At 33.3% G+C, this 16,546-nt stretch overlaps 1 protein-coding gene across 1 annotated transcript; it reads left to right on the top strand.

The window, feature by feature from the left end:
- The first annotated feature begins 138 nt into the window (after positions 1-138).
- Positions 139-6,891, top strand: LOC131614688 (uncharacterized). The gene is made up of 10 exons (XM_058886249.1): positions 139-338; positions 424-504; positions 1,075-1,163; positions 1,722-1,794; positions 5,647-5,734; positions 5,883-6,150; positions 6,239-6,329; positions 6,413-6,540; positions 6,619-6,709; positions 6,789-6,891. The coding sequence occupies exons 1-10, from the start codon at positions 139-141 to the stop codon at positions 6,889-6,891; spliced, it is 1,212 nt and encodes a 403-aa protein (XP_058742232.1).
- Positions 6,892-16,546: the final 9,655 nt, after the last annotated feature.

Here is a 16,546-nt window from a genome sequence, read left to right as displayed (position 1 = left end):
TTATAACAACCATACTAACTAATTCTCAGAAGCGCCCTTAAATTGCATTATATATAATACATAAACCACTTTTCAGATTCATCCATTTCCCTCTTTGAAACTCGCTTTTTGAAACTTTTTCTCTGTTTGACACACACAATGAAGAACAAAAAATGGGCCCTCCCTCTCTCTCACCCAAAGATGAAGATTCAAGATCGGAAATTGAAATGGAAGAAGAATGAAAAGAAAATTGGAAAGCACCACATTTTGCAAGAAATGTTAAAAGCTGATGAAAGAGTCAAAGAATTGACTGTCAGGTGTGAATTGCAGCAACCTTCTGCTTCAAGAAAAATATTTTGGTATGTTTATATATAGTATATTTAGTTATTTCACCATGCTTAGATTTTTTTTCTTCTAATCATTGTCTGTTTTTGTTGAATTTAGTAAAGAACTGAAGAAAAAGGAAAAGAAGAAAAACTCTAAGAACTTGAAAGAGGATGCTGGTGTTATAGAGTGTGTTAATTGGTACGTCAAAAGCTATGTTTGTGTTCATATGTGTTTGATTAGATTTTTCTAGGTGTGTAAGTAATCGTGTTTGATTAGATTTTTCTAGGTGTGTAAGTAATCGTGTTTGATTAGATTTTTCTAGATGTGTAAGTAATAATCTCTGTTTGTGTTTGATTAGATTTTTCTAGGTGTTATAAGATTAGAAGAATTGAATATAACCTTACTTGGTAAATAGAGTTGAGGGCTTGGGATATGGTGACCAAGATTTTAAAAAACGGTCGCGGTCGCCGCTATTTCGGTAGGTATAGGTGTCGCGACACTGATTGCAGTGTAAAATAATCACAATTCGTTCTTCAATATAAAAAACGGTTATATCTGTATCGACATTTGCGCAAACGGTTATATCTGTATCGACACTGATTGCATCTATTTTCATACATCAATACTCATTCTAAATGTAGAGGTTCTGCAGAAATCTCTTTTCTGAGATTTTAGAAGTTTTAAGAAATTTTGAAAATGATTTCAAAAATGATCATTTCAAAAGTTGTATTTGTTTGGACGTTAATTTTTATATAATTGGTAATGTAGGGACTTGGAGGAACTAGAAGCTGCAAAAAACAAACTCAAAGAACTCCAAGATGAGTATTATGGAAATGACAATAGTCAAAAGGGAAAAGGTAAAAGTAGCAGCAACTGAAGCTATTCCCTGGATGAGGCATTAATACAATTCAACAATGCCTGTGATGCCGCTTTGTAATATGGATTCTTTGTTTGTTTACGATATATGAAAATTACATTACTATATGATATTGAAGAAGGAAAGAAAACCTGCTCAGTTAGCATAGTTTCCTTTGGTTGATGATGAACTGTTATCAGTGGTAACATTTACAAGGCCATCCTTAAGAACAATAGTCACACACTTTCTGATTTCGGAGTTTATTATTGATTAAGTAATGGAAACTCAATGTATGTGACTTGAGTGAAGCAAAAGTTTAAGGGAAATAAAAAAGGAACTTGTCCTCCAAATACATTTTTCAGCACTCTAACATTACAAGTAATTGTATATTTAGACAATAAACAATATATGCTAGACTTATAACCACTTTCAAACCAAGAAAGATATAGCCTGAAAAGTTCTACCTAGAAACATATAGATATGATATAAATAAAAGGAATATGTATCTGTTTAAGCCATCTATCTGTCTGCCTTAAAGTATGCGTCTTATTCCTTCTAGCTACTAATGAAAATCTTACACAAGTTTGTATCATTAGACCAAATGGGAAACAGAAGCCAAAATCAGTTAAAAGGTTTCCGGGACTTGAATTTCCAAATGCGCACAAAGCATGTAGAAAAATGTTGTCTCTTTAACACTGATTATTGTAGCCTTCTTCATTGTTTTCGACTCTGATGGAGGATGTGTTTTTCTTGTATAGTTTGTTTCATAATGTAATATAATTCTTAAATTTTAGATTGAGTTTTAAGGAGTGGGTGATGAGTGTCGATCTTTATAAATAAAAAATTGAACATTACCCAACTTGACCAAGCTTCGAAACTAGACTGCGGCAGAAACCCAAGACTAAACAGCATGGTGCCTCACAAAGCTAGTGCCATTCATTCAACATACCTGCTATCAAGCTAGCTAGTGCCCCATGTAAGGTGCAACACCACCAAAATTGATTATTATCACAAACTTCCACAACAAAGAAACTTCAAATACTCCCTGCTCATCTCAATTGCTCCAAAGAATGTTAGTACTTGATCTTGACTTTTCAGTCCTTACAAATTGTGTAACATATCATGACAGATATTACACTATGTTGGATTGTATCACTATGTCAGGTTCTCTTTTTCTTTTGAAGAGAATACTAATAATTATCTAGAATCTAAAATGTGTAGAATAATGAAATCTATGTGGTGAAAAAATTTGATGCTTGGGATGCATGTCCACACTACCTTTTATATCTTACATATATACCATAATGAAAATCTTTTGCATATTAGAAAATTAATATAATTCAAGTTAGAGGAAAGAAAAATATCAAAAGACAACCCTAACATTAAATAGAAACAAATTTAAAAACAAAAAACACCTAATATTCAAGAATCAAAACTTCAACGACATCCATAACAACTAGCAAAAGACAACCCTAATGAAATGAGTTTTCTCTTTTATGTCACTAAAAAATGAGTTGGAGAATGATGGCCTTGATGAAAGCATTGACACAACAACATCACCATTCACTTTATCAAAAGACATTGTTTGCAGTTTTCAACCACACGCTTCACTCCTTTTATCGTGACATATTCACAACACATCAATAGTAGTTTCAAAAGCCCACAACAACTCTTTGAGATCTCATAGAGTGTTTTATCATCAACACTTGTACAGGATAAGTCCAACACCTCTAATTGGTGAGCTATAAAGTTCAATTTTAGTCCTCTCACTTTACAGTAAATCAACTTCAGATGTCTAAGCTTACAACAACTATTTAAAACTTGACAAATACCTTTTTCAGATAGGCTATGGCAAAAACTCAAATCCAGATGCTGCAAATTTGAGAATGAAGCAAACAATATGATGGTCCCGTCATTTATAAATGAAGACTGAAACAAATATAGAAATTTTAATTGAGGGTTGACATCAAAATTTTTCAAAATATCATAATTTTCTACACTCTTGCTCTCAATATATATGTTTTCCATGGGGGATTCATCCATATATATGCTTTCCATTGTGATCTCACCAAGTGAATGGCAATTCTTAATGAGGGCGAACAAAGCTGATTCTGTGAGCTTGGAACATTTACTAAGGTTTATAGATACTAAATCTGGAACAAGCAAAAACAATTGGAAGACATGATGATTATTTAGAAAATCAACACCTTGAAGACCCAAATATCTTATCCCGCGACACTTAGATAATAAATCATAAATTCCATGGAAACTATAGCCGGTGCAATTTTCAAGAACAAAAGTCTTTAAAGGAAGACCTTGTCTTGCAATAGAGTAAAGCAAATCATCAGAGATTTGTGAACAGCAAAACTTAAGAGAATTCAAACACTTCAAACTCAGTAAGGAATCAATGTAATGAGAAGTTACATACTTTGCATCATTTAACTCAAACATGGAAATAGATAAAGATCTCAATGATGATCTGTCACAGAGAGCCAAGGCAAGGCCTGCATCGAGATAATGGGAGGCGAACCAGAGGTCAAGGGAATTAAGGTTGGAGAATCTATGGAAGAAACGGGGGAGATAAAAAAGTTGTGGATAATATATTTTGAGAGAAAATATGAGACGGTTGGTGAGGGCGAGGAAGTGTAGGTCTCATTTGGGGATGGCTTGGAATTCGGCCGCTGCGGATCAACGCTAGCACAAACTGTAGGTCTCATTTTCTCTCTACTTTCCATGCTTTAAACAACAAGGTTGGCAAGGGTAGGGAAGTTTCGGTTTGGCTGGCTACGTGTTGGTGCTTATGGAATGCTAGAAACGGTATTATCTTCAACAATAAAATTCTGGACATCGATGAAATATTGTTCAAAATTAAGATGCTAACTTGGTGGTGGTTGCAAATAGGCCCGAATAGCTTAAATTGCAATTTTTACGAATAGTTTAAAAACCCTTTGGATTTCTTGTAAAGTTGGTTGTGTTTTGCCTTTCGTAGGTTCTTGGCTAATGCCTTTTCTCTTGTATTTGGGCTTGAGTTTCCCTTGAACTCTATTTGAATACAATTGTTGCTTATAAAAAAAAAAAACAGAAAAGTTAGGTTTAATGTGAAACAAATTAAACTAGATTAAAAAAATATATATTTTAAACCATTAAAAAGCACCGCCATTCCTTTTTATAATCAACAACCTATTTTTTTAAATAATCCTTCAACTCTACTTAATAAATAAATAAAAAAACTCTCCACTTTTTCAATGACAAAAAAATATATTTACTGATATCTAATAAAATAACAATGAGTAAATAAATTTATTGATATCTAACAAAAATAACAGATATAAAAATAACAAAACAAACATTTTATAACAAATAATAATAATTAAATAGAGATTCAGTACTTTCTATAAAAAATAACAACATAATAATTAAATAAATCCAATACTTTATATAAAAAATAACACGAAAAATAAGCCAAATTAACCTACTTTACTAAAATAGAAAATTCAACATTTTTAACTAATAAAAGTTAAAGAAATTATTGTTTTTTAATAAAAACCTAACCTATAACTAGTCAAAATTCACACACAATCAATTAAATAACAAATAAAAAAAGACTAATTAAAATTAAAAAATTGTAGTTAGGTTATCTTATCTTATTATCTTATTAATTAAAGTTGGTAACTATCTTTACAATTTTGGAGTCAAAATTAAGGTTATTTTTGTAATTTTTTATTTTTTCTATTTATTTATTATTATTTATTCAATTATATTCCACTAGCACTTTTAATTAATCTTATTAATTAAAGTTGGTAACTATCTTCACAATTTTAGAGCCAAAATTAAGGTTATTTTTGTAATTTTCTATTTTTTTATATTTATTTATTATTATTTATTCAATTATATTCCACTAACACTATTAATTAATTACAAATCTTATTAATTAAAGTTGTTAAGTCTCTTCACAATTTTAGAGCCAAAATTAAAGTTATCTTTGTAATTTTCTATTTTTCTATTTATTTATTATTATTTATTCAATTATATTCCACTAACACTTTTAATTAATTACAAATAAATAAAACTCACACTTATAAAATAAAAAGTTGATAGAAATTAACTTCTCAAATTAAATCTATAATATAAGAAAGTTCTATCTTTTTGAACTTTCAATGTGGTGCTGCCAAGTGGCTTAGTCTTAGAGCAGAATTTGTTTCTTCTTGATGCGCCATGTGTCTCATTTGATGATTAATGAAGGTATGTTGTTTCATATTCCACCATTGATGTCTCACATAATTTGCATTAAGTTCGGTTTGTCCATGCATCTTCTATGCTCCAATATTATGTGTTACAAGCAGAACTTAATGTGGACTTTATATGCTTCTTTCCATTCAGCTTCACCATCGGTTATGGTTATGTAATGAAGAGTGGAATGAATAGTTTGTAACTCCTGCATGGTTTTGTTATTTATAGTATTGGTTGGCTACACTTTTCTGCAGTATCATACCAGTGTTCAATATGGCAAGACCATTAGCAAAAATATGTGACATCAATGACAGCAAAGAACTTAGGAAAGTTGTTGTTCGTGTGCACCACAAATGGACAGTTGTTTCGAACAAGAGGAGCATTTTGAGATGATTTTTGTTGATGTATCGGTAATGAATTGAATTGTTTGGTTGTTTTTTCATATATTGTTTTTGGTTTGTTGTGTGTTTGATTTTAATGTTTTTTCCAGGGTGGTGACATACATGTTGTTGTTCCTGCACCGCATGTATCTCTTTTTTCTGAAAAGATGGTCTTGGATCATAGTTACACTGTTTCCAATTTTAAGGTTCAGGCTAATGTTGCGGCTTTCAGACCTTCGTCTCATAAGTTTATGTTGAAGTTTACTGCTGGCACTACGGTTACGGATGATAACAACGCTGAAATACCTCCAAAGCCGTTGGTGTTTACTAAATTTACTTATATAATAAACGGCAACTTTAACAAGGATGTGCTAATAGGTAGAATATTTTATCTCTATTCTGTTTTACTGGATTTGTTTTTTATGTGTTGTTTCATTTTAAGGTTTTTTGGCTGTATGTGTTTTAGATGTCATTGGTATGGTGGAAAGTATTGGGTATTCACAGACCACAACAGGTGTCCGGAAGCAGCTGATTAACATGATGTTGCGTGACGGGGGGTTTGTATTCATATTTATTGTGTAATTTGTCGAACATATCTTATGTGACTATGTAGATGACATGGTTTGTATTATTTCTTCAGTGAGAATACTATTAATTGCACGCTTTGGGAATCCTATGCTGAACAATTCATGAAGTTCAAGCAGGAGCGCGGAGATGATTCGGGTCCTATATTTGTCATGATTCAATATGCTAAAGTCAAGGAACAGGGTTAGTAATTGATCAAGTGTGGTGTTAGATATCCTTGTATTTTGATACAAATGGTTATGTAACATTCTATTTGAATAGGTAAGTTTCCACTGTCCGTGACAAACACGTTTAATGTTACCGTCCTTGGTCTGAATAGTGATTTGCTGCCGATGAAAGAGTTTATAGAAAGGTATGCTCCCTGGATTTGCTCTTGTGTGGTTTTAATTTTTATGCAAAGTGATTGTTACATTATTGTCTTCCTTTGACAGTTTTCCGAAGGATTCCATGATTACGTTGTCTGGCCAGGAGGGTTCCAATTCACAGCTTTCAGCACAGAACACTGAAAATCAACAGATGACTCCCGTACAGTAATTGCTTACAAAGGCTGTTGTAATGCCTATTGGGGATATTATTAAACTTAGAACTGTATGTTTGTAAGTTGTTGGCCATTTATTCTTATTTAGTATATATTTCCATTTTTACGTTGCATTTGACTATGTATTGTATTATCTTTTGGTTCCATAATTGCAGATTACATTTTGTGCAACTGTTGGAGAAACTAAAATGCTGGTTGCCTCTTCGTATGGCTGGTATTATCGTGGTTGTCATGCTTGCTCATGTATTGCGCGTGGTGACAGAGCTCCGTTTGAGTGTGAGGCTGGACATTTCACTGAGGCAGAGATTTTTAGGTTAACATCCTTGTCACATGTTTTATGTTATTTCATTTATACGTGTCATTGTCAAGGTACTGAACATGACCTTTTTGAGTGCTCTATGTATACTGCGAATGTAGGTATAAGATTGAGATTGAGGTTACTCATGGCGGGAATAGCTGTAACTTTCTATTTTGGGACCGAGAGTGTGAGTTACTTTTGGGATTGTCTTCTTCTCAGCTGCGTCATACAATGATTAAGGTATTTCTGTTTACTTACCATTGGAAAAACATAGACAATTATGCCAGAGTTAACTGATCTTTGTCTTGCAATCTCCTACAGGCTGGCATTCATGATCCCTTGGAATTCCCACTGGTATTGGATCAGATGTTGGATTGCAAGATGACTTTCAAAGTTAAGTGGCAACCACGTTGGAAGAATGCCTCTGTCGTTATGCTATTGAAGAATGACCCTTTTGTGAAAGAGCTTGCTGATCAGTTTGACACAGATGAAGTATTTGAATTTAATCTTTGCACGTGTAATGCAACATAAAATCATTGTAAACTGACTTTGCGCATATTATGATTTTGTATTATCTTTCGAATGATTTTTAGATGAAACCAGCTGCTGTCGAAGCAATGACCACTGTTAGATCCGAACCTAATTTTGTTGTCGTAAGGACGTTTACTGTACTGAAATATACTCCACTTTTAATGTACTGTTGAATATTAATTTGGTGATGTTTCTTCACTTATGTATCAGGATCTTGATGTGAGTTCAACGCACAGCACAGATCCAGTTACTCCTACTGGAAAAAGACACTTTTCAGGCGTATCAAGCGAGTCAACAACCTCGGATGGCACGTGTGATGGAGAACTTTCATCAAACAAGTTAAAGAAAATTATAAAAATAGAGAAGATAGATTAGTAGTTCCTCCATAATTTTAAGTATGTTTGGGTGTGTTTTTGTTTTATGGTGTGGACATGTTTTATTTCCTTTCCACTTTAATTTTTTTTTTGTTTGTATTGCAGAATAAACAAATCAGACTTGTAAGTCTGTTTCTTTTGGTTTGGTAACAACTATGTAATTTAATTTCTGTTATGTTAATATAAGACTTTTCTGTTTTTCCTTAATCATCTATTCAATTGCTATGATATTCTTTGTTTTTTACTCATCTCCAATATCCAAACTAGCATTACATGCTATTGTAAAAACATATTGTCACAACTAATAACGACCACAATTTGCGATATTGGTTACGACTACACGGGTAAAAGACACATAAACTTTATTCAAGAGTTACTCACGTGAAAATGAACTTGCATTTTTACTGAGAAGTCCACAGAACTAGCATGCACCGACCAAATTCTCCGTTGAATATCATAAACGTATTAAAAAGTTCCTAACATGAAATTGAACTTGCAATTATGCTGAGAAATCAACACAGCTAACCTGCCCCGACAAAATGCTCCGTTGAATGTTTTAAATAATCAAAATTAATATAGCTGCGCATATGACATTGTATGTATTCTCTTCAAATTGTTGACATTTATCTAAGCACCTGTTGCAATTGGATTGAATGGGATCACCTACTGAGTTAAATAAAGGTACACATAAGAGTTAGAAATATGTTAATGTCCATTCATGTTCTCATTAATAAGGACTGTTATAATAGGTAATATAAAGATTGTGCATAACGTTTTGAAATTATAATGACAAGACCTTCCATTTGCATTGTATAAAGTATATAGCAGATAATGCTTCACTTATTGCCTTATCCCAATGAACTTTCCAACATACCCCATTAATATTATGTCTGTTTGTTTCATAACAGTTGTTATCACTTGAGTAATGTGAATCCATACAGTTTTATATTGTAGAATTCATACAGTTTAATATTGTAATTGGAATTGCTCTAATTCGTAGCTAACTTTAGGAAATATGCTAGAAACTAATGAACAAACCAGTCATACTAACTCTTCTATTGCTAGACAAAGTAGAAGACTTAGAATGAAGGAGAAGAGAGATGCCCAATGCACTGAATCAGATCATTCTCGAAATTCGGTAGATAAAACTGATGTAAGTGATGCAAGGAAGAAAAGAAGGCTGATATTGCAAAATAAGAAATCATCATGTGGTCATCCTACCAGTGCCCCATCCTCAAGTACAGTCTCCCCAGTTTCTATTCCAAATGTAGAAGATAGAGCTCATTCAATTGATGCTCGCAAGAAAAGAAGGCTTATATTAGAGAATAGAAAGTTTTCTGTCATACAACCTGAAACACAGTATTCCCAAGTGCCACTGTCTAACTCCGAGGATGAATGCAGCTCATCCAATACTTCTGACTCTGAAGATGATATGGAACAAGCACCGTTAGCAGATTCAAATTTACAAGGTAATATTACAAAGACTAAACATTTCAACGGCATATCAATTTTTTAGATCACAAATGACAATATGATAATTTATAAATCTGCAGAATATTCTGATATAGGGGATCAAATATGGGAATGTACATATTGTCATGCACACATGTGGCTTCAAGAACGTGCCAGTAAAACCAAAAAGGGACATGTTCCCACATTCCATCGCTGTTGTCGCGGTGGTAAAATTGTTGTACCTTTACTTGAAGAGGCACCTCCACTGTTGAGACATCTGCTGTTTAACAAAACATCTACCGAGAGCAAAAATTATCGAAATAATATTCGAACATACAACTCAATGTTTTCGTTTACTTCTCCTGGAATGAAATTTGACACCACATATTCAAAGAAAGGAGGACCACCAACTTTGAGACTGCACGGTCAAACCTGTCATCGAATAGGTTCTCTACTACCAGAAAATGGAGACCGTCCGCAATATACTCAGCTATATATTTATGACACAGATAATGAAGTTACTAATAGAATGAAGTGTTTCAGGTATTTCTAATATTCCACAAATAGTTCAGGTCTTCGTGATCATTACCTATATTTATTTTTAACGTCGCATAAAATGCGCAGAGACAATACTGAAATTGACGAGAACACTGTTCATAATTTGAAGATAATGTTAGATGAGTTCAATATTCATGCAAAAGTCTTTAGAATGGCGAGGGATGTCCTGGAAGATAATGCATTCTTAGACTTAAAACTGAGGGTTATATGTGATAGACCTGAGGATGGACGCGTGTATAACAGACCAACGGTTTCAGAAGTTGCTGCACTAATTGTGGGAGACATTGTCGTGCTCTGCGAAGTAGTAACTAAAACGGTTCCAAAATGACAAACAACCTAGGAACCTTCTATTTCGGAAGTACTTCTAAAGTCTGTAAACAAAAGAGACAAAATGCAGTGTACCACTACTGACTCTTTGTATCCTATTATGTTTCCAAAAAGTTTCTATAACTGTTGGGATTCATTAAATATATCTTTTAACAATTATAACACACGTGATATATTTGTTATGCATGAACCCTTCATCATGTAGTACCTTATGCATTCCATTTTATTAAATAGTATAAATACAACATAGTTACATTTTGGGTACACAAATTAATAATTTACACAATAAATTATTATTAACAGGATTAAATACAATTCAAAAAAATGGAAGCTTAAGAGGTATGCATAATCCAAATATATTCAAATAAATATTTATGAAAACATCAAAAATATTGACAAAAATTTAAGGTAGACAAAGAACTATTAGTTGACCCAAATGACACGGCACCAACACGTACCCGTGCGCATGCACGGGTATCGCACTAGTTTCATTTAACATAAGAAAATAAGCTCATGCTTTGTTAAATATAATATCCTTAATTTCATATAAAAATAATCAATATATATTTATATTAGACGTATACCCGTGCGATGCATGGTTATGTTTTACTTAAATATTAATGATAATTATCATAATATAAAAATATTAATATGAATCTTCTAACATATATCTATTGATAATTATCATAATATAAAAATATTAATATGAATCTTCTAACATATATCTATTGATATTATGATTGTGATGCTTCAATTTATGCATCTAAAAAAGAAAATATAACTAAGAGAATTAGAAATGAACAATAAACTTAGAAAGAAAGAAAAACACCATATATTTGAAGAGATAGATATTTATTCTAATAGTTGATTACTTACCATTCGTCATCTCCCAGTTTCCAATTTCTAAACACCATATATTTGATTAATTATGGAATTCGTCAGGTATACAAAGAGGATTAAATAGTAATAAGAAAAAGAAAACTACTTGAGATGAAAATATGACAATAGAATGTGGCTTTATGATTTTTGAAAGGAAAATGCTAATTGTTAAGAAAATATAAAAACAAGAAAGGTAAGAATAAATCTCAACCATTCATTATCACCACCACCCCATGATTCCTATTAAAAAGGAAATTAAATTAAAAATAAATTAAAAATTTTCCTATAATATAGTGACATGTGTTCATTCTTGCATTTCTTTTCCAAATTCCTTCGTACTAAATAGCATTACTCTTTTTGAAAATGAAACTGTTTTCTTATTTGATATCTAATAAAACGTAGGTTTGGAATTGAGAAGTAGTTTTCAAAATTACACAAAACGTGGGTTTGGAATAGAAAAGAAGTGGTTTTCAACATTACGAAGATGTCTTTTTTAAGATTTGCTTAAATTAATTTAATGATAATAATAATTTTTATATTGTACCGACGGTTTTCAATTAGCTAAAGAATAGGAAAAAAAACTCATTTGTTTAGAATATGATTTAGAATTATTATCTATAATAAAAAATATAGAAAAAAGAATGTGATTTGTGATTTTTTTTTTATTTTAAAGAGCTTATAGGTAGTGCACTGTTAGTGTAAAATATTTTACACGGTCAATGCATCATAACCATTAAAAAGAAATACTTTATATGTAATTTAAAGAAAAAGTCAAAATTTTACAAAAATTAACGGTTATTTTTTTTTTTACAATAAGCAATGGAATTAAAGGAGCAAAAGGGATGCTCTACCCAAGTACAAAAGGATTACAAGGTAAAACACAAGAGAGGTTGGGTATTCCAACCGAAATAATTACATAAAGGCGCCTTCTTATAAAAAGAGCCCAACCAATTCCCCGAAATGATAAGAATCTCCGACATACACTCTAGAAAGCTAAAAGATTCCTCTTTGAAGATGATAGCATTACGCTTGAGCCACAAAGTCCAAATCGTCGCCAACCAAGCCACCGACAAAATAGCCCTCTTAGAAAGACAAGAAATCTTGTCACAATTATAGAGAAAGTCTTGGAATTCCTCTAAAGACAAGAAATCCCCAACTCCAACCGTGTAAAACTACATTACACTGTCAGTGTATTTCCATTAAATCTTATTTTAAATATGATTTGGAATTATAATTTATAATAAAAATATTACTTTAAAATAAAGTTGTTATTAAAATTATTTTAAAGTTTTAATTATTCTTTAATTAACATTTTTTTTAAAAAATATTTTAAAAAATATTATAATTTAGTATAATTGGTGAAAATTTTGGCCGAAAAATATATGTAATTTGTGGATGTAGATATAATTGTTGAATTATATAAGTACAACTTAGAGTTTAGTGGGCTTATAGGAAGTTTTAAATCTAAAAGATGAGAGAGAAACAAGAGAGAGAGAGAGAGAGAGTGCCAAGAGAGACTGACTTTTCTGTATTTTCTTTTTCATCTGAGCAATTATGGAGGGTGGATGGATTCAGGTGAAGGATAGGAACAGGAGGGTAGGAGGAGCCACAAAATGGGACATTCTCAAAAAGGATCATGGCGAGAAGAGGAACCTGCTAACAACAATTTTTATCACAGATTTTGGGGACAAATGGAATGCTAGAGATTTGTTTATGGAGTTCAAGGATCTAGGATTGATAGAGGAGATAATTATACCTCCTAAGAGAGATTGGAGAGGCAACCGATTTGGATTCGTTACATTCATCAACGCTTCTGATGAGAAGAACCTGGAGACAAAGATGGATAATATATGGTTAGAAGGAGTTAAACTAAAAGCTAACATATCAAAGATCAAAAGGAAAGAAGTACATCAGAAACTTAGAAATAATCCAAAGCTGCGTGTTGGTATCGGCATTGGTGGTGGATCCGAACAAATTAAGGAGAGCAAGAAATTTAACACCACAGCTTCTGGGCCATCTCGTTCCTATGCGGAAGCAACCTTAGGAGCTAAACTGAAGGTGTCTGCAGAAACCCAAGAAGCTTGCAAGACTTTCTTCTATTCCTCTTCTGCAGACGAATCCAACAAATTCTGCAAGGCCAAAGTTGGTGTAGTTCGAAGTCCAGGACTCGCTTACGGAGTAGCACAGAGTCTTTTAGAAGAAGGTTTTTTCTCCATTTCTGCTACAGCTTTGGGTCCTAACGTATGCCTGCTGGAGGAGGAAAACGAAGGAGATTTGGAGATTCTATTAGCAGACGAAGAAGAGTGGAAAAACCCGTGGTTCAAAGAAGTTAGAAACTAGAAGAAGACAGATGCGGAGTGCGCGAGAACGGTGTGGATCTCCATCTTTGGTATCCCTTGCTTTGTCAGGAACGAGAGCTTCATCAATCTTCTCCTGGCAGACATTGGGAAAGTTGTAAACCCAGAAACGATTAACACCAAACCAAACAGATTGGATGTTCTTAACATCATGATTTACACAGATTTGGCGGACACAATCAAGCACAGAGTCAAAACTTGTATTGATGGATTATGGTTCAACTTACTGGTTATAGAAGACGTTTCTTACCACAAAGAGGCGAACGATGACTTGTCTTTGTGCGAGCGTACTTCCTCGGACAAAGAAGCATCTGTGTCTTCAACAGATCCATCGGTCAGAGACGACGCGCTGGCCTCTGTCCGTTCGCCACCAGCCTCTTTGAATCACCAGAGTATGGAGCGGCCACCGGGAAACAACTCCGACCAACCTGTCAAATCGCATCGGAAAACGTTTAGTAAGTCTGGAGCTGTTGGTGAGAGAATGTCAGAAACAAAGAAAAGTGAAAGCGACAGATCAAGAAAGGAGAAGAATTTTTGTACAAGCTTTAATGGCTCAGACTTTGTAGCGGACAATCTCAACCCCCTTTTAGGGAAGACTATTTCTTCTGACCCTATTTCTATGAAGAGTGGCAAATTAACTCTATAAAAATTGACCCTATTTCTAATAAGCCAAATTAACCTACTTTCCTAAAAATAGAAAATTAAACATTTTTTATTAATATTAATTAAAGAAAGTATTGTTTCCTAATAAAAACCTAACTACAGGCTAAATAATAGCTAGTCAAAATTCTCACAACACACAACACACACGTGTGTGTATATATATATATATATATATATATATATATATATATATATATATATATATATATATATATATATATATATATATATATATATATATATATATATATATATATATATATATATATATATATATACTCACACACAATCAATTAAATTACAAATAAAAAAAAGACTAATTAAAATTTTTTAAAAATTATAGTTAGGTTATCTTATTTTTTTTAATAGGCAATGGTATTGAATTAGAGCAAAAGGGTTGCTCCTCCCAAATACAAGGCTAAAAGAAAACCGTTAATCAAAACAACTAAGCGGAAGAACATGCCAAATATGAAAATTACAATTTGATACAAGCTTAATACTCGATTGTAACCACGTCCACGAGCGGAACACAATCGCCGACATACACTTAAGGAAACTAAAACTCCCTCTTTTGAAAATGATGTTGTTGCGGCTCATCCAAATACTCCAACACGTCGCAAGCCAAATAACACCCACTATCCTCCTTTTGGCTAAGGTCTTCAATCTTTCAAAGAAGAAAGGAAAGAGCATGAAGTCCTCCATAGTGAAGTCGGGAATGGGTCCTATCCACGCATGCACCTTCGTCCAAACATCTAACACCACTCGACAACCACCTAACAGATGAAGTAAGGGTTCCTCCACTGTCGAACAGAACACACAGAAGGAATCATTGGCGTCTAAAATACCCCTTTTGAGCAAATTATCTTTGGTGGCAGTCCTCTCATGTATAATTCTTGAACCAAAGAACAAGAAGTTTGAAGGAGCATTAAGATTCCACTAAAAAGATGCAGCTTTTACGACATGTTCATTGTGAGGTGGCCCTGACAGCTTTGCATAGAACTAGGAGAAACAAGTTTTTACCGTAAACACTTCATCCTTGTCAAGTCGCCATGTGAAAGAATCCTTAACACCATTCCTTGGGACTACGTGGGAAATAAACTCGAGGAGATCCAGCCACTGCCCTGTTGCACTAATGTTGTTGTCGTCAGCCAGAAGAAGAGCAGCATCCCACTGCCAGCCTGAAACCGTGTGGTTTCCAGCCGCTGCCACCACCATTCCGTCGTCCTAGCCAACACGAACAGCTCAGGAAAATGCACCATCAAAGGCAGAGTGTCTGCCCAGCATCCGTACCAAAATGGGACATCTTGGTCGTCTCCTATATTGCACAAAACAGCACCTGAGAAATTTTGAAATAGTAGAAAATCAAAATTATCAGAAATAAGAAGGCCGCGCAACCAAATTGAGTCCGAATTCTCGATAATGGAAATGTCCCCAATTAACACCTTCCTCCTCACGTTTCCGTATCTAGACTCAAGGATTCCCCGCCAAACCACATTCTCTTCCGTAAGTATCCTCCACTTCCATTTACTTAGAAGCGCTACATTCATCACCTCCACGTTCTTTACCCCTAAGCCACCTTCTTCGATAGACTTGCACACAATCTCCCAACTTTCAAGTGCAGTTTTGAACCGGTGGATTAATCTAACAATTAATAAACAAGAGAAAAAATAACATTAAAAAAAGAGAAAGATGTTCATATATATTTTTATTTTTGTTTTTCCAATCCAGCCTTTAAAAAACAAAAATGAGAACATTTTTTTATTAAAAGAGAGAGGGTCGATGCCCCATGAAAAAATGAACTACATAGGAATTAATTAATTAAGAAGTAAATATTTCCTTGGAGTCATTTTTCAACAAAAATCTAATATGACTTTGCTTATTATTATAAAACATACAATTGAGGCCAAGGTAGTGTTTACTGCTCTTTTTGGTAACCAATCACGAGCTCAGAAAGCAATTGAGATTAACTTGAAAAATCTGTAAAGTAATTTGTGCAAATAATTCATGTAAACTCATGTGTATGTGAATTAAATGCGGTTGTCGTTTGCACGATAACATCGTAGAAATAAAAATAGTGCGCACGGGGGCCTTACAGAAGGAGTTTGGATATTACGAGGGAAACATTTTTTAGAGGGGGCTAAATCGAATCTCGCTTACATTGCAGGGGTGTTGTATATTTAATCCCAAAACATTTTATTTATGTTCTAAAATA

The sequence above is a fragment of the Vicia villosa genome, linkage group LG6 (genome assembly GCF_029867415.1).
Source record: "Vicia villosa cultivar HV-30 ecotype Madison, WI linkage group LG6, Vvil1.0, whole genome shotgun sequence".
NCBI classification, from domain to species: domain Eukaryota; kingdom Viridiplantae; phylum Streptophyta; class Magnoliopsida; order Fabales; family Fabaceae; genus Vicia; species Vicia villosa.
The sequence above is the reverse complement of the archived record's forward strand: the minus strand, read 5'-3'. Positions and strand labels throughout refer to the sequence as shown.

Bases quoted from the DNA above. Each gene is read 5' to 3' on its own strand.
- LOC131614688 (XM_058886249.1), top strand. From the start codon at position 139: ATGAAGAACAAAAAATGGGCCCTCCCTCTCTCTCACCCAAAGATGAAG. The intron at 6,541-6,618 runs GTTAGTAATTGA...CTATTTGAATAG, and splicing joins TGCTAAAGTCAAGGAACAGG to GTAAGTTTCCACTGTCCGTG. The intron at 6,710-6,788 runs GTATGCTCCCTG...TTCCTTTGACAG, and splicing joins ATGAAAGAGTTTATAGAAAG to TTTTCCGAAGGATTCCATGA.